The sequence below is a fragment of the Caloenas nicobarica genome, chromosome 1 (assembly GCF_036013445.1).
Source record: "Caloenas nicobarica isolate bCalNic1 chromosome 1, bCalNic1.hap1, whole genome shotgun sequence".
In the NCBI taxonomy this organism is placed as follows: Eukaryota; Metazoa; Chordata; class Aves; order Columbiformes; family Columbidae; genus Caloenas; species Caloenas nicobarica.
Genome location: NC_088245.1, coordinates 69733369 through 69751446, shown reverse-complemented (window position 1 = coordinate 69751446; position 18078 = coordinate 69733369). Strand labels below are relative to the sequence as shown.

The 18078-nt window shown below is 40.2% G+C and overlaps 1 protein-coding gene across 2 annotated transcripts in view; it reads left to right on the top strand.

Annotated features, from left to right (window-relative positions):
- PKP2 (plakophilin 2) overlaps positions 1–16922 on the top strand; it is a 44977-nt gene extending 28055 nt beyond the window's left edge. Inside the window, exons 7-14 of one of the 2 annotated variants that reach the window (XR_010606338.1) lie at positions 5879–5996; positions 7466–7627; positions 8469–8642; positions 9232–9385; positions 11635–11824; positions 12800–12887; positions 14427–14646; positions 15500–16922. Coding sequence is in view for 1 of the 2 variants with exons in the window: in XM_065636911.1 (XP_065492983.1) it covers positions 5879–5996; positions 7466–7627; positions 8469–8642; positions 9232–9385; positions 11635–11824; positions 12800–12887; positions 14427–14495 (955 nt within the window). In the remaining variant the exon portion in view is untranslated. Of the gene's footprint in view, positions 1–5878; positions 5997–7465; positions 7628–8468; positions 8643–9231; positions 9386–11634; positions 11825–12799; positions 12888–14426 lie in introns of both variants that reach the window. The other variant, XM_065636911.1, reaches the window with a different exon arrangement.
- The last annotated feature ends 1156 nt before the right edge of the window (positions 16923–18078 follow it).

Sequence of the window (18078 nt, the reverse complement as noted above, 5' to 3'; positions counted from 1 at the left end):
TACAAACTGGAACACAGGAAGTTCCACTTAAATATGAGAAGAAACTTCTTCACAGTGAGGGTGACAGACACTGGAACAGGCTGCCCGGGGAGTCTGTGGAGTCTCCTTCTCTGGAGACATTCAAAACCCGCCTGGACGTCTTCCTGTGTCACCTCATCTAGGTGTTCCTGCTCCAGCAGGGGGATTGGACTAGATGATCTTTTGAGGTCCCTTCCAATCCCTAACATTCTGTGATTCTGTGATTCACAGCTAAAGCTAATCTGCAGGATTGCCAGCCAACATACTTTCTAGAAGAGAAGAGTTTTTAATGAGGCTTACCATATTTGTATAGACCAAATATCTGAAATTTTTAAGATGAATCAGCTTGCTTCTCTTTATTGGAAACCAACGCACCTCCCAAGCTAGGTCACTAAAAGTATTGCTTCCTTATGTATAAATTTAAAAAAAAAATCTCTGCAGAAAGAAGTGCTGAAAACTAAAAGAGCATACCACAAAATGAAGACCTGTGCACTGAGGGAATGATGTTACTAATGAAGATGTTTAAAGAGCGTATATATTTGCCAGAATATAAATCTATAATTAGTCTTCCCTTTTGTAATACTAACATGTTTATTATGTATGTTGATAAAGTCTATAGCCTGCAGCTTCTATTACAGGGTAAAAATAGTACTTTGAAGCGCAATACTTTATGCATAGTACTGTACCTAGTTATAGGAGAATGCCAAAACTTGTTTTCAAAAATTTACATGCACCTATTGACTGACAGGGACACCCACAGTCCAAATCTAACACTATCATCTGACATGGGCATCTGCGCAGTGTGACACAGTTACCAACTAGTAAATTAAAGCTCTCTTCATCCTCTGACAGAATTTCAGGAGAAGTGAATCTGCATCTAGCAGATAACATTGCAGAAAATAACACTGGAATGAGTGAATGACTGGAACACTCTCCATTGTACGAACCAGTTATTGCAACAAGTATTGTGGAGTCCTGAATTTCATCTGCCTGTGTCAGCGTATGCAATCACTGATAAAGAAGTCTGACATTAGGAGGATTTCTTAATCCCATTCTCTAGGTCTGTAATTTGTCACAGTTTTATGGAAGCCACTGGTCACAAAATATAATTAAAAGAAGCTGGGTACACCAACAATTCTGCATTAACAGAATAAGTAATGGTATTGTTCAGTCCTGGAATATGATAAAAAGCACTGTGCCCTGAACAGGCAGAATAAGCCAAATCAAAAGACTTCGCTGGTTGACTGACAACAAGCCGAAGAAGTAAAATTGGTGTATTAAACTACCTAGAGGAGTATTGCAGACTTTTGCAGACAAGTCTTGTTGGGTTTTAAAGATAAAGTTACTTTTTCTTAGCCTGAAAGTCCTACACATAATCGTTCTGTCATCAGTTCCAATACAAGTGTGTAGAAGTCTTCGAGATACTTAGCCTCCTCCTCCATACTCCTTTTCTGAGTCTGAAAGGGTAAGATGCCAACAGCATACAGAACATATGGTTTTGAATATTATTTATATACATAAGTGGATTTCTGGCATGATTCTTCCTCTGATTAAAGGAAGACTTAGTAGAAGGCTGGCTGTATTATACCTTGAAAGCTGATAATGATCTCGTTCCATTTTTAGCTTGAAATACCTGTTCCCAGAAGTTCTGCAATGTTGAACATTCCAAAATTTATGTTTAGTGGTCATATTTCCTCCCGCAAAATATTTCATTTAAGTGATGGAGCTAGCAATTGCAAGTGCTGTGTTTAATTACAGAGTCCTCCCTTTTAACTGCTCTGCAACTGGAGTATCCTATAGTCCTATGCATCCTAATTCTTCAAGCCTTTCTTAGACAACCGTGTCCAGAAAAGTCAGCCAACCTGTCTGTTCCTGGTTCCCCAGCCAGTAAAATGGAAGTAACACTTCCTCTTCCTTTATTATTTTTCACCCTCCATCTGTCCCAGCTCCCTTTTAAGGTCTTCGTGAATTACACAGTGACCCACAAGGAGTTGGAGGAAGTATCATTGCCCTTCAGACCAGGAGGCTGTGTAAACATCTACTTCTGTTTGCTCTGGAGAGAAGCGAAGCCAAATCTCTCACCGTGTGTTGAAAAGCATGATGGCAGCTCAATTTCATAATGGAAGCTTCTAAGAGAGAACGTAAAACAAATGACTGATAACAAGTCTTTGAACCAAGGCCTCTTGCATAGCATTGCCATTCCTTTAAGTTTATTTCCATCCCGTCTTATCTTCTCTTGCCTTCTCTTCAGTTTATCTGCTCCTCCAATTCCTGAAAGGAATTCTGTGATTTCCAGCAAGCAGCTTGCAGCCTGGTGCCTGTAGTTACTAAGTAGATCCCTGGATATTTTTCCCTCCCTGTTGCATTTTGAACTGTGTAAGTCACGAAGGGAATGGAATTTCCAGAACTACTTCACGAAATTGTTATCACATAATTGAGTTACATTCAAATTACCAGTTTTAGCAGAATGAGTCCCAGGAGTAAAAATGGTCTTCTTATCAGTTGTGTGGATCATTCACAGCAGTGCAAAAACCTTTTCCAACATACTCAGCCAGTGTGTGACTCCGTGCAGGCTTCAAGGGAGTATCCCTTTCATTTGGTGCCATTTGCAACCTAGCTGAACATATATTATCACTCCGTTTCTTTCAAAATCACCCTTGATTTTACTATGTTGTATTTCTTTGTATTTACCTCATATCTCTGGATCAAAATGGTATTTCCCAAGAATGAATTAGCTCATCCTCCACAAATGCCACAGAAATATGGGCAAATGGCTATTTTGGTTACAGATATAGTTATACCGTGTGTGTGTGCAAGAGAAAACAGAAGCAGCGAATACAGGAGGAGATGAGGCACATAACTAGATACGATGCAGCCACATTAGCATGGGGCACAGTTTGGGCATATCACCAAGATTAGCATATTTAAGCATGCCAGAAGCCAGAAATTTTTAATAGTTAGATGAGCCCAAAATGTAAGTTCTGAGTCATTCAAAGGAGAGCATCCCTACAAGCAGCAATCTCCCTAAGGCTGCGTTCTCCCTGTGCTGCATTCTCCCAACCATTCAATACTAACACAGGGCAGAGATATCAGGAACTGCGTAACAGAAGAGTTTTTCTATGAGAGGACTCTCGATCTTGACTCTTGCTGATCCTTTTTTCCACAAATGTATTTGTCTCAGTGTACTTGTGATGAAATGCCGGTAAAACAAACTTGCACAGCAGATTTGAAGATTTCTAGGTAGCCCTGAAGTGTCACCATGGAGTTGCCATGAGCCACAGTACTGGGCCAGCCCAACCATATTAATTGCCCAAGCACTGGGTGTTTCGAGGGCTCCAGGAGCTGCACTGCAAGAGAGTCCAACTCCCGAGCTCAGAGCGAGGCAGTCCAGCTGTCAGAAACCTCAAATCATGGGAAGCCAAGATGAAGTCAGTTTTACAATTTTCTAAGCAAAATGTTACCATTGTGTCAAAAACCAATATTTATTTATTTTTTACAACATCACAGAAACATTTATTTTTTTCCTGGTCTAAGAATATTTTTATTTCTTGGAATTTCTCAAGCTTTAATTAGCAAATAAACTGTCAGCTGAGCTTTTGCCTGAAATGCTCTTCTCTGCCTTGAAACCAGCTCAAACCTTATTCAGAGTAATGTGGTTACAACTGTAATTGGGCAAGTGGGAGAGCAGGAGCTCTTCCCTTCCCCATCCATATTGTGGTGACAAAGAAACAGGGAAAAGTGGAGAATGGAGTGGTCATATGTGTGCAGATGCACACAGGCACACACTGATACCTCTGTCCGGATGAACAGTTGAGCATCAGCTTCCTAATGAAACAGAGTTTAGTAATTCCTTTCCTTTGCAGAACAGGCCAGTGCCTCTGATTCAGGCTTTTCTCTGCCTCCGGAGCTATAAAGCTACGTGTCCCATCATATCATTCTAGACAGCAAGACCAGGTGATGGCCTCTCCTTGCACAGCCATTCAGCACGGTCATAGATGTCAGAAGTTCAGGGATTTTTAGAATAATGTACTGTGACAGAATGAAATACTGGATCCGCTGAAGTGTCTTTGGTGAGGGAAATTCCACATTTATCTTTTAACAGTATTTTTAGTCTGTGTGCCTCAGAAACTATTTTTACCATGCACTAGAAGCCCTGTAATATGTACAGTTCTGTCAGCATAACCATAAATATATTAAAAGGGGGCATGCCTCGAATGTGACATATATAGGTAAAATTAAATTCCAAAGTGATGGCCATATTGAAGAATCTGAATATTGATTCTGTGATATATAATTCCATGAGAGAATAAACGAGCTCATAAATAGGGATATTGTAAACAGCATGGCCTGAAGTAAAACTATAATTACAATGCATTAGAATTTAATCTGAATATTTTCTTCCCGGGAGAAAGAAACAGAAGAACTGCATTGACAGTATATAAACCACTACATTCATTCTACAATCATAAGCCACAGGAAAGTTTAAAGCTGTACTTTACTGGCTTTGTCAGTAATAAAATTTTAAACCATTGTAATTTCCAGTGGGTAAAGTAAGCATGCAAAATAAACACCCTGAAATTATCTAAAGGAACACGTCCCTCTGTGTCTGCGATGAATGCTAAGATTGGGTTATATTTAATATTATTTCAAACAAAAAAGCTGGAATGTGATACTGCGTGCAGCCTTTTGGCCAGCAGAGCTGTGGGAGTCCAAAATAATGAGGCCTAGGTTTTTAATTCCAGCATTCCATAATTCAGAGTTTGTTCAGTTGTAAAAATAATTATACCCGAAAATTGTAAGTGTTGTTACTTCCCTGGAAATCAGTAGCTTATTTAGAGCCAAACTTCAAGCAGCAATCTTGTGTTTGGTTTTTTGAGAGTTTTAAAATCACTTTCATAATTCATCTTCAAGTTGTACTTGGGTTACCACAAAGCACATAAAATATTACTTGCAACCCAGGCAAATAGTGGCTTCCTTTGGGTCTGGAGGAAGCAGAAAGCGTGTGGAGCAGTGTCTGAGCTGCTGTGGTAGGACAGCAGAAGGCTTCTGCAGAAGTCATCTGGCATTTTCTGCTCTGACTGAGCAGCTTCTGGTGGCTTCAGCTTTTTTCTGCTTAGATGACATTAGTTTCTCTGGGAAGCTGGGAATCGGCTGAGCACAGTGTATTTTTTCCTCTTCCTTGTCCCGCCACATTGTGATTCATCACGTCAGCCCCTCACCCAGCAGTGGGGCCAGGCAGCTGCTCTGACCTGCCGGCTCGGCTGCATTCATGTCCCCCCCTGCCCGCAAGCATCCCTCTGAGCATTTCCATGAGCGCATCAATTACCATATGAATTTGGCACCATAACTGACTTTGGTGATCTTTACCTATTAATGTACAAAAGTTGCTAAAACTCTCAGAACATGTCTGTTGATGTGTCATCCTGGATCAAGAACTGGTTTGGTGTAGGTAAATGCTGAAGGGTGATTGTGTGCGTGGAAATTTTTGCAGGTATATTTCCTCTACTGTCCCAAATGCTAAAAATATATTGACAAATGGAATAATGGAAAAACAAGTCCAGTTTGTTTGACTGTTTAAAAAGGATTAATTCAGCTTTGAGATGAAGATATGAGTCAGGTCCTACTTTATTCATCCAAACACAACAGTTTGTTTTTCTGGAGTATGTTTGTCTGGGAGTGCACTAAAGTGAAAGTTTTGCTTAGCAGAGGCTCGGATTATCTTACAGCTCTAAAGAAAGGAAGCAGTAGACTTTAACTTCAGTATGTTTAATATGTAGTTGGAGAAGTTCGTCAGAGGAGCACAAGGAAATATCTTTGACTAAATCTCTTCTGACCAACATATTCCTTCCTTCCTGCACAGAAACATGAGCTCTGCTGGCCCAGAAGGAAGGAAAAAGATGAGAGAATGCAACGGCTTGATTGATTCTCTTGTGTATTATATTCAAGGAACTATTGCAGACCACGAGCCTAATGACAAGGTATTCTTTGAGATGAAAAGTCTTTTCCTAGGGGAAATTGCTGGGAGAATATTTTTTTGTTTAGGAACCAGTGTTTGGGAACAGCTGTGATGTAACTGCCAAACTTATTTCCAGGGCTTTTAGAACTGTCACTAAAGATGAAAATCCAGTAAGAAGCTTTCAGAAGTGGTTTTTTTATGCTGCAGTCCGAAAGAATAACATACCTTGGCTTTGGGAAAATATTTTCAGAATCAGCAGAAAGAGCTAGAAACTTCTGTCTTTTTTTTTTTTTTTATGTGACATAAAGTCACAGCTTTCAGAGATACTGAAACACCTGAAGAGCCAGATATTACCTTTATAGTTGTCTCAGGGAGCTAGCTAGCTAGAAGCTTAGAAAATTAATCTGGTTACTTTCCTGTATATTTAGTGCTATATACCCCTTAGAAAATGAAGAACCTAAATTTCTGTGGGTGGCAACATAGTTAAGGAGCTTGCATCATTTAGAATGAGATTGATTTTCCTAAGTTGTACCTTCTGCCTAAGCCAGTAACTACAAGGACATGGACACCTCCAGAAGCCAGTTTCTCTCATTCTCTTCCTCCCGCCATTGACTGCAGATAAACCATGAACATTGCTTAGACTAGATGCTTGCCTTTTAGCTGCATGAAGTTGGGTGAGAAGACCAGCTGTCACTTATGAGAAGGTTAGCTGTAGCCTGTGAGGCATTTCTAGTGTGCCTGCTATAACTTGTGCTGTGTAATGGTAATTATGGCACATTTATAGCTCTATTCTAGGATTAGTTACTTGAGCTCCTCCATCTCCCTGTATTCAGTGCCATTAGCTTCAGGGAGAATCCAGCACATTACACTTGTGCCAATAGCTCCCTGCTGCATTTTGTCTTAAAACCACTCATTCCTTTTTTACTTTCAACAAAGGAGGAACTGCTAATAAAGCTATTTGCCACTAGACTCATCACTCAGAAATTGTAGACCTGACCTTAGCCATGCCCAGAAAGGCACATCGAATTTAAAAAAGCATTCTACCACAGAAAACTGCTTCCTCCTTAGGAAAGATACAAAGCTTTCCTTTTGCTGACACTACAGTGAGGTGTGTACGTGATCAGCTTAACTCTAAAGCTCTTAAATATTCCTTGGCACACTTCTGGTCTGTGCCAAATAGCACTCGCCCAAACAATTCCCAGGCACAATTTAGGAATTATAATGCCCCAAGACCATTTTCAACAGGCATGCACCCCGCTCTGAATGCAAGCCCTGTGTGCCAGTTGGCCTCAGTGCTCAGGAACATCTCAGGGCATGTTTAATTTATCAGTGTAAATTTAGTCTTGTGGGTCACCAGCACAAAGACTAGTTCTTCTGTGAGCCCTGCAGTTAGCTGCTGAAGATCCACAAATGAAAGCTCTTCCCATGTCTATACATGTCCCTTCAACATGTGCCAAAGCTTTTAAGATTTCTATTCATTTGTTATTTTAGGCCACAGAGAACTGTGTGTGCATTCTTCACAATCTTTCCTACCAGCTAGAGACAGAGCTCCCCGAGAGCTATACCCAGACCATATATATGCAAAGAAGAAATATTTCTAGCAATGATAAAACACCGGGCTGTTTTGGAACACGGAGCAGAAAAGTAAAAGAGGTAAAGCATATGTTTAGTTACATCTCATTTTGTTGTAGCAACTTCTGGAGAATAAGGCTGTAATCTACTTAGCAGTCTGTTATTGATGTATCTGGTAGTGTGACGCTTACTTGCCCCAAACATGCAAATTCATTGTAGTCTTTACTAAAACCCATTATCTTGTTCAGCTGCTGATGGTGAAAATGACATAGCAATTCACTGTTTCTTTAGCTAAGGAACACAGCCACTCAGTTTCATCCCCTCTGATGGATCTAGGTGGTGTCTGTACCACGAAGAGCAATTGTGCAAGTGCCTTACTAATGAGCAGGCATTGTCATGGTTTCACCAGTGAAACCAGCTTCAGGCGACTGGTCACTTCCATGATTTCCTGGCTTTTGGGCTGTCTCACAACCTCCTCTTTTGATGCCATGTGACACATGCCATATGACACAAATAATCTGGCCGCTGGGAATTGTTGGAGAGAAAACAGGTATCAGGGGAGCGGGGAAGCAAAAGAAAAGGATAGGTTCCTCATCAATTAGTTTTGCTGGAGTGTATTCTGCCTTCTGCTCCATCCACAGTGCAACTCTAGCTGGCCTTTTCTGTTTCTCCTTGGCCTCGGCCCCCAGTGTCAACTGCTGAGAGATAAGAAGCAGCTTCCCCGACACCTGTCTCCTCTTTGGATGGAGCGGCCAGTATTATTAAATACTGAAATTTTACACGTCGTCATCTGAGTTCACAATTTGATACTAATTGCAAATAATCTGGTCAAAGAGAGTTACAAAATGGCTAGTTTAGCTTGTGATGCATCAAGTCATTTCAGGTCACTGTTTCTAAAGGCTTGATCTGTTTACATGTTTAGAAGCAGCAGGACATCCCAATACCTGAAGAAAAGAGCAATCCCAGAGGTGTTGAATCTCTCTGGCATTCCACACTGATTAGGATATATCTCTCCTTAATAGCAAAGAGTACCAGAAACTACACCCAGGAAGCATCCCTGGGAGCTCTTCAAAACCTCACAGCTGGCAGTGGACCAGTAAGTCAACTTTTTTCTTTTTCTTGTCATTTTGTTCTTAATGTGAATGCCTAGAGTTTAGGGCTGCAGTGCAACACGGCCACAGATCAGGTAACCACTGACAAGTCACTGTCTCACAGGCGTGGTCAAGAAATTGAAGAACATTGAAGGGAAAGTCGTAACTGGCAGTACAGCTATTTTTTGGCAAATACGGGGACTGCTTCTTCTCACTCCGTGTACATCTCACATGTGAATTTGCTAATTTATTGCACAATGAGGGATGAATAAATATTAAAAGCAGAGAAGAAAAGTGGTTTTGTGGAACGTAATCAGTCCCATGGGGAGAGGAAGGCTCTGACACAATGGCAGATCACTTTTGTGGTGAAAAAAACTAATGACCTTTGTCTGAGGAACTGGCCATAGAGCACACGGGAGGAAGAGGGGTCGAAACTTCTTTTATATCACCTTCCTTTTCTGTTGCAGCTCATATGTCACTCTGGATTTAAATTATTTTAAACGTGCTTAAATTGACGTAGAGAACCTGCTGCATTTTTTTATTAGGCTATACATTCATGGTAATGACACACTATTGTCACATGCCTTATAACAGATGCCGTTTGCGGTGGCCCAGACTGTTGTTCAGAAAGCAAATGGCCTTCCAAGTATTCGAAATATGCTGCATGTAAGTCACCCGACAGTAAAGAAGACAGCAGTCTCACTGCTCAGGAACTTGTCTCGCAACACCTCTCTGCAAAGTGATATAGGTGAGGAAGGTTTAACATTATCTCTTGGGCTTTTGTTCTCTGCTCTCTTTACCTTAAACTTTCCTTCTTTAAAAAAATAAATGCGCAAAAAAACTGATATCTGAGTTTAGTGGATTTTTAGGTCAAATACTTGCAGTCATTATACAGAGTTGCAAATAAAGATTTTTCCCTAAGAAAGATTCTAACCTCAGTTTTTTTCTGACTTTTATAGTCCTCATCAGATACTTCCATTGGTGTTACTTTCAAAAAATACATAATGGAAGTAAAACCTACACAGATTTTGAGAGAGAGTTTTCCTTCTGCTTAAAATAGGGTGAGTGTGGAGTTCTGTTCCACCACAGCTACATAATCCTTTGTGAGAAATCATAGAACATCTCTGATTCCTCTAGTGAAGATGGTATTTTCTTCTTCTAGACACAAAGCTTTAGAAGCTTGTAGCTCATACAGTTTTCCTGCATAAGTATTTTGAGAATGGAAGCTAGAAGATGCTGTAGAGAAAATAGTCCAGTCTTTTTAGAGGACCTTATTTCTAAAATGTTATAATTATTTTGACATCAGAAGCCATTTCTATTCTGAGTATTCTCATTTCAATTTAATGTACAAGATAAAATGAATTTGCATGATTTGTTGTCCTTTTCTGTGTTCCCACCAAAGGAGGAAGGGGAAATTACAGGCATACAGCTGGTTCATGGGACAGATTAACCTCCAGAATTCTGCAGGACAGTCTCCTGGGCACTGTTTAATCCTTAGAGAACATTCCTTATTAATGAAAATATTGTAACATGGACTGATTTCAAAGGGATAATCCTTATGGTGTTAAAAATTACAAGTGGTGAATCCTCCAGAAAGAGTAAGAATTAAACCAAGAAGAAGTTGCAATTTCATCAGGAAAAACAGTTTATGAAATCATGTGGGAAATACAGAATAGCATTAACTTTGGAGAAAGGTGCTTCACCTTGCACATTCACAGTCATTTTCTTGCTTCACCCATGGTAGAGAGAACTGGGGGAATTTCAGGTGAACCTCTTTCTCCATGAAAAGGTGTTCTTTTTGACTGACTGAAAACATGTGTTCATTCAAGTCAAATTCTCTAAATAATTTCAGCCAAAGGAAAACTTTCGTAAGGGCACATTGTTTCCTAGATGAAAGTGTCTATATTTATTAAGCGTAATGAACCCTTGATATGAAATTGAGATAAATTTAATATAAAACATCTCTAAAAGAAAAATTATTAAAAAGCACCTGAAATTTTCCTTTTTTACTTGAAAAAAATAACATTTGTTCTGAAGTGACATTATCAAGATACTGCCAAATATACTTTCTGAAAATTGCCTTGTTTTACCAATAGAAGATAAAATGGGCTATCATGTCTGACATAATTGCTTTGACTGATACTTAGCATAGCAGGTGGATCATTCCGCTTTAAAGGTCCTTTTCTCAATTGCATGTAGTTTAATCTCAATACACATGAACCTTGTCACACACCATGTGGAGGAATGAACAGACCACATGGAAATCAAAGTGCTCTGTCCAAGTGAAACACTGGGCAGGGAGGGGAGAATGGCCAAAATGGCCTCACACTGAATACAAAAGCCTCCTTCCTTTCCAAATGCCCGATGCTACTTCTTACAGTGGGAGCAGCTGACTACGAGCTCTTGCTGGCTGTTGTAATTTTCTCCATCAGCTCTGGTCCATACAGCACAGATCTCACAGTATACAGTCAGACTCAATTGCTGTCCAAAGCTGTTGTTTGATGTTTGGTTGGCTGGTAGGGTCACATCCAGTGTGGTCGAAGTGATGAGGTGTCTGTTTGAGTAGGGATGGACTTCGGAATATGATGTTCTTCTCAAATAAATAGCACACACACTGGCTCAGGATGCTGAGTTCCCCTTATAGCCATCACCCTTTCTCAGTTTGCTGTATATCACTATACCCATGGTTACCTATAGGACACCCAGAATTCCTTGGGAAGTTGCAGCCTGCTGCTAGAGCATGCATAGTGTCCTCACTACAGTACACGAGGTATTACTGTACTGTGTATAAGAAGCAAAATAAATACTGTCCAATTTAGGGCAGATGCAGCTTAACCTAAATTGTGGGGATGTAATGAAGGTATGAAACCATGACTCTGTTGTGGGAGCACACAGCATGCTGGTAGATGATAATGAGAGGAGTAAGGTCTTGTAGGACCTCTAGACAAATCTGCACCTGTTACTAATGGAGTTGCTTGTCTCCCTTCCAACTTGTAGCCAGAGCAGTTTTGCCTGATTTGGTCTTGATACTTCCCAGTTCTGTCCTGGCATCTGATACTGCCTGTGAAACCACAGCGTCCATCTGCTACACCCTTTACAATTTGACACAGAGCAGTTCGCACAATGCACGGCTTCTCCTGAGTGCTGACGGCCTGCCCAAGATTATTGCCATCAGCATGAATGACAGGTAAGATGGTTGAGAAGCCTTCCCTCCTGCTCCTCCTTTCCCTGGGGAGAAAAAAACCTGCAACCTCTGCAGTTTGCAGAGGTGAAAACACTGCATCTTAAGGTACAGGACAGCTTAAATAAGTTACCGTGATATGAATAGAATTGCACATACTGGGAAATACAGAAAAATCTCTTATAATTTCTGTTCCATCCACAGCTAAATTTGCCATGTTCTAGCATTTTAAACAGTTCCTCAGAAGATGATGGCACAATATTCTAGTATATATAGCGGCTGATCATCAGATCGTATCTGTCCCCAAATAGTTTCTATATTTCCTGTTCTTTGTAACACAGCCCTGATAATCTTTAGCAGAAAAATGCAGATACATTTTATAGAGCTGATAGAACTTAAAAAATATTTATAAAGGGGCATTTTAGATAATACATGTTGAATTTCCTTTAATCATTATTTAATAAATAATCACAACCAGTGTTACTCAAAAGAAAATAATTCATTCTTTGTGAATATGAGTAATTATTCTGTTTGCTTTCCTCGCTTTTTTACAAAATGAAAGAGGACGTTCATCTCAGTAAAGGAAACCTCATGAGGCTCTGAATAGTTTAAATCCTATCTAACTAACCAGAGATGTTACCTGCTGGAAAGATCCTTTCAAATGCTTGGTTATGTTGAGGTGTAGTTTTTTTAAACTGCATACAAACAGCATGATAGCTGCTCTAAGATGAAGGCTGTAGAGTACTTCATTTCTCTCTAATTTTGAAGAATGAGTGAAACAGGGAGGTATGTTGCATTTGTTTCAGTAGTCAGGACAGCCTGAAACGTGCTAGAATACCTAAAAAGCAGTAAAACAGCATTTAATAGGAGAGAGAGACAGAACAAGTGCTACGAGGTTACATTTGCTGAAGTTAGCACATGCACTGTGATCATGAAGTGGGAAATTAAACATGTTTTATTATTCTTTCCACAAAATTACAGCAATATGTTCAGCAAAGCCAGTAGGGCTGCTTCAGTCCTCCTCTACTCCTTGTGGTCACATACTGATCTCCACAGTGCTTACAAAAAGGTAAGATCTGGGTTAGGGCAAAGACGTGTAATCTGTCCTTTCAGACCTAGGACCTTCTTGTTTGTCCTTTGGGGCCCTGAGCACTTCAGCGCTGTTAAGAAACAACCTGTGATAGGATTTCAAGTGGTGTCTGAATTTGGTGTTTCTATTACTTGTCCATAATCCTGCGCGAGTAAGGCATGCCCTTAATTTTTTCTTATCTGTGTTCGTATTCTCTTCCTCTCTGGTTTTATATCCACTGGTAAAATTTATAAGAAATGTTGCTGCTGCCCGTCAGAAGTCTCTGTGATGAGAAGTGATGCACAGGAGGTGTCCATCCACCACTGACTGAACCAACCTGACACAAAAGGCCTAAGGTGCCAGCAAAAGCAAAGGCAGGGCAAGGCACCTTCCTGCTTTAAAACCAGAGCAGTTTTGTTCTCCTCATTGTTTATATTGTCTGCAAGCCCAGGTGTTAGTTATATTCAGACAAAAAGGTAGGGCAGCCTGGGAAAGGTGTTGGCAAACATTTACTGCCACAGTTCAAATTAAAAATGGCCAGAGTGAATCAACAAACAAAACAGTTTTTTCTCTCCTTTTGAAGCTCTATGACTGCTTTTTGAATACAAAGGTGGATTGACTTCAAGCTACCTACTTTCAACATGCATTTCAATCTGTTTCCGTTCCTTGGTTTTTTGCTGTTCAGAATTTCTGTCACCTAACATTCCCTACAACGTAAAACTATTCCATTTTTTCAAGTTCGAGCCTTTGACATTTATTAGTCAGCTGGTTCCTTCTTGTAGATTTTTTGTTGAAATTTGCTCGAAATGTTACTTAGTGTAGTAACCTTTAAGAGCCTTGCATCACATTCAGCAGGATGCAGTGCCCTACAAGCCAGAAATCTGCGTTCAAGAATAAGGGTGCTGTACCCATATAAACTCTCATTGGGTTTTGTTGTCTCTGGTCTTTGGCAACCACATTCCTGACTTTGCTGTACAGCAATATCCCCCATGGCACGAATTTTCTGAAGTCACTGATACTTTGAGTATGCCTGTAAGACACATTTGTTGGATCTGAGTTTCAAAAAATGCTGAATATTTGCTCTTCCTGAGCAAATCCAGTCCCCCAGACATATCAGGTACAGCAGTGAAAAGTGCAGGCTACCTAATGGCTAGACATTTTTGAAAAGTCAGTCTAGTAAGTAACATAAATCACTTGGTCAAACGAGACTGATAATGTCCTGAGTCATTTTGGCATTGCCCTGTAATCTTTGTTCAGATAGGGCTAATCTCAGCTGACATTAGTCACCTAAGAGTTAGGAGTCTGTAGAGCTGAGCTAGAAGAAAAAACTCCCTGGACAGTTAGTGGAGAGAGTTAAGCAGCTCCAGTGATTCATCTCATGTATCTTAGACTGAGCGGAGTCACTACTGGGAGATACCTGTTCTGTGTCTGCCGACTGTGGAGGGGTCTGCCTGTATCCTTTTAGACAGCTGAACCCACCCTTCTCTTGCAGAATTGGCACTGAAGATAATGAATTATTCTGTTTCTTTCATTCCAAAGGCTGACTTTAAGAAGGCGGATTTCATCAACAGCCGGACCACAAAAGCCTATAACTCACTAAAAGATTGAATCAGAGCATAACACCACTGAAGACAAATGAGATTACACATCAATTAACATAACTATCTTCACGTGGTTGGTGTTGCCATCATCAACCAGGAAGTATCTCAGAAAAAAGAGGCTGGTTTTATATAGGACTTGAGTGACCAGAGGATAGCTGGTTTGTGTTTTTAATCCTAATCACTTTGTTGTCACTGTATATTTCAATTTGAGAAGCTTATTTCAATATAAGAATAATCAAAGATGGATTCTCCAGGACATCTGAGGTGAAGTTTCATCCAGGTTAACCACTAGTCAGAGCTTCAGGTGACTGCATTTTGTTTAACAGGCATTTACACAGAGAGGTTTGAAATGCTGATTGGCAGCAAATTCTTTTCAGACTGTTTTATAAAGATCGTTTTCTACAGTGGGTAAGCATCAAGTACACTGCTCAGGACATAGTACTTTTTCACCCTTTTGTTTCTTCCCACATGCTAAATAAGAATCTCCAGACTCTGTAAGTATACACAAGAAGCTGTTTCACTACCTGCATTATAAAAGCACCAATCAAGTTAAAATTATTATTTTTTTTATTGCTTGTATTCATGTGCTCACTGGTTCTTAAGCCTCTTTTCTTTGAGATTTCATTAGCAACAAAACTGATTTTACATAGTTCTTATCCTACTTTTTTCTTCTCATCCTCCCTGACATGGCTGTTGGAATTTAGAACTGTGTCCAGAAAGGGTTTTAACTAGAACCAATATATTTCAGACACTTTAGGCTGAACTTAGATCCATCATTCTTTGCTAATTGGTGGAAGAGTTAGCTGCTGGTGATTCAGTGATTATTTTAAGAAAATTGTATTTTCAAAAAGATTCTATTGCTAATCTATATATAGTAAAGGTAGTGGAGTCTTGCCTGTATTTTTGAAGAAACAGATACACACACAGAAGAGATAAGGCTCTGTGCTGCTTATGGAATTCATCTGATCCTGCTTCATATTCTCTTACTTGAAATCATCCTTCTCCCTACAGCAATTACATGCAACGTGATAACTGAAGGACTGTGTCTGCACATGTGGGAATAGGTAACAGGAGGAGAAAAATTCCTGAACACTTAAAGGCATGATTTGATCATCAGAGAGGGAAAAGAAGCACTAAAAAACCCCATCTGATACCTTTAGTAAGCGAGATTTATCTCAACAAACCTGTAGTTAAATTGTCCATTAAACCAATAGGAAACTCATATATAAGACTCTGTGGATTGGATTATCAGCTGACATGATCTGGCATTACTCTTCTGAAATCAGGGGAGCTAAGCTACATTTATGGCAACCAGGACTTTGGCGTATGTATTTAAAATCCTTCCTGCACAAACGGAGCCCATCCTGTACGCCCAGGCTGAGCTACTGGCACAGGAGCTATTACAGCTCTTCCTATCCAAAAAGGGACGCACAATCCTTTGAGTAGGGACCTCACAGAGGGGATCATCAAGCCTGTTCATTTCAACACTCCTGGCCAAAGGTCTAGCTCCTGCCAGAAATTTGCAACCAGCCGATTGTGACGTTGCCCTGTGTCCAAACATATTTCTGGATATTGGCGAGCTAAATTCTGCTGGTGGGTACACATAGTTGTCATAGGGTTCCCGGGAAGTTCCACACGTGCATGCAGAACAGAACGTGTCCTGGGGAGGTAGGCAAACAGCCCTGCTTTCCCATCACAGATCATTTTCATAGGGCTGTTAGTCCTCCGCATTTGCTTTGAATAACTCAAATCAAACGCATTCCAGTAAGAGGTTTTAAAAATACTATTGTTTTCTTAAGCGGTCGTTTTCAAAATACTCCAGGTCCAAAAGCAACATAGAGGAGGGGAACATACAGCACTGCATGTTGAGGAACAACATGACAATTAAAATCTAACTTTTTCTTCTGATTTGTTAACCCAAATAACACTACATATGCCGTGAATGAATAAACACCAGGAAACCTGGACAAGTCTGCTTTTACTGCGCAAAAAGTAGCGATAGGCACAATTAGTATACATAGAGTAAACGTAATACAGAGTGGCACGGGAATGTAGAGCCGCAGCCTAAAGGTCGGGAAGGGGGCTTTCAGAAACACTCGAGTATTGGTTTAGTTCTGTGAAACCCACACACTATTCAAAAAAGAGAAAGAAAAAATAAAAAAGACCAATGGTGGGCATTTTTGAGCATTTTCAAATGCCCTTCTTAATATATCTAAGTCCCAGTAAGATGTCCTTAAGAATGGGGTGCAAACTTTTTGGGTTGTTTCTATTGGTAGTGTCCCTTTGAAATCAAACAGTGTTGAGAAGTCACAAGGAAGAATATCAGACCGGGCAACAACTGAAAGCCATAAACAGGGATGAGAAACAATGACACACCTTAGTACAACTGATCTCCTACTTGTATGCAATCAAAAACATTTCAGCAGGAATCCAAAGAAAGCAAACAATGTTAGTCAGAGAAATAATAAAGTATTCTCTCTAATGCAAAAAATCTGTCTTTGGTCTTTGTTATTATTAGTGAACCTGCTTGCTGGGATGCAGCAAATGTATTTTCAAGCCTTAGCCCTTCCTTTAAAAGAGCAAATTCATTTCTAAATTAAATCGAGGTACAGAGACTTAGACTTTTCTACAACGGGAGAGTGTTCCTGAAGGCAAGCTGTGTAATGCTCCTTTTGACATCAGAGTGCTTCTGCAAACAATTTATTTTTACTTACAAAATCTGTTATAGCTCTCCTTGTCCAGTATTGCTGATTATCAAAGCACCTGGCATCCTCTGCCTTCACCCCTCTTTCATTGGTCTTTGCCAGGAAACTTTACCATGGGCCATATCACCACTGAAGATCTCAAACATTATTGGGATCATCCTCACCATAGTCTTGGACTTGGGAAGTATTACAGAGATCTGAGACCTTCAATTTAAGCATGCTGGGTAGCATCTAAAAAGTGTTTGGCTGAACCAAGAACAGACCCCAGATCCTCCTATCTTGAGATAGTGTTTTAACCACAACCCAGTACAAACACCTTTCACTGAATTGTTTTGGTAGAAACTCTTCATTAGTATGGATAATGTTGTAGTAGATACCACAGAATATAGATATTAATTCATTGCATGAGAATTAGTCATTCCTTTCCCCATTTCATCCTCCTACCTTTTTCCTGCTGTCATCGCTTCTAAATATTAAAGCTTTTTCTCCTCCCTTCCTTGCTAGATAGCATTAAACTACATAAAATATTGCATTATATTGTGCACAGACACAGGATTTAGGTTACATGGCTTTTCTGTTGGGTGAAGGGACGAGGGAGAGTGTCTTTTGAGTAGGAACATGTTACATTTTAAGAAAGGTTCAACCCTCCTTTCTGGGCCCGTACAAAACCACAGGTGAGATGAAGTGGCACCATCATGAGCCATGATACAAGAATCCCAGCCTATTCCCTGGCTACTGCTCAGCCTGGCAGCACATCCTCAAAAGGCAACTCAGTAAAGGTGAGAGATTGTATCTCAGGCTGCCCATTTGCTTCTTACCATGTTTAGTCCTTAGGCTCCAGCTTGCCTTTTCCTGTCCTTAGGGCTCAGGACCAAAAATCCCAAC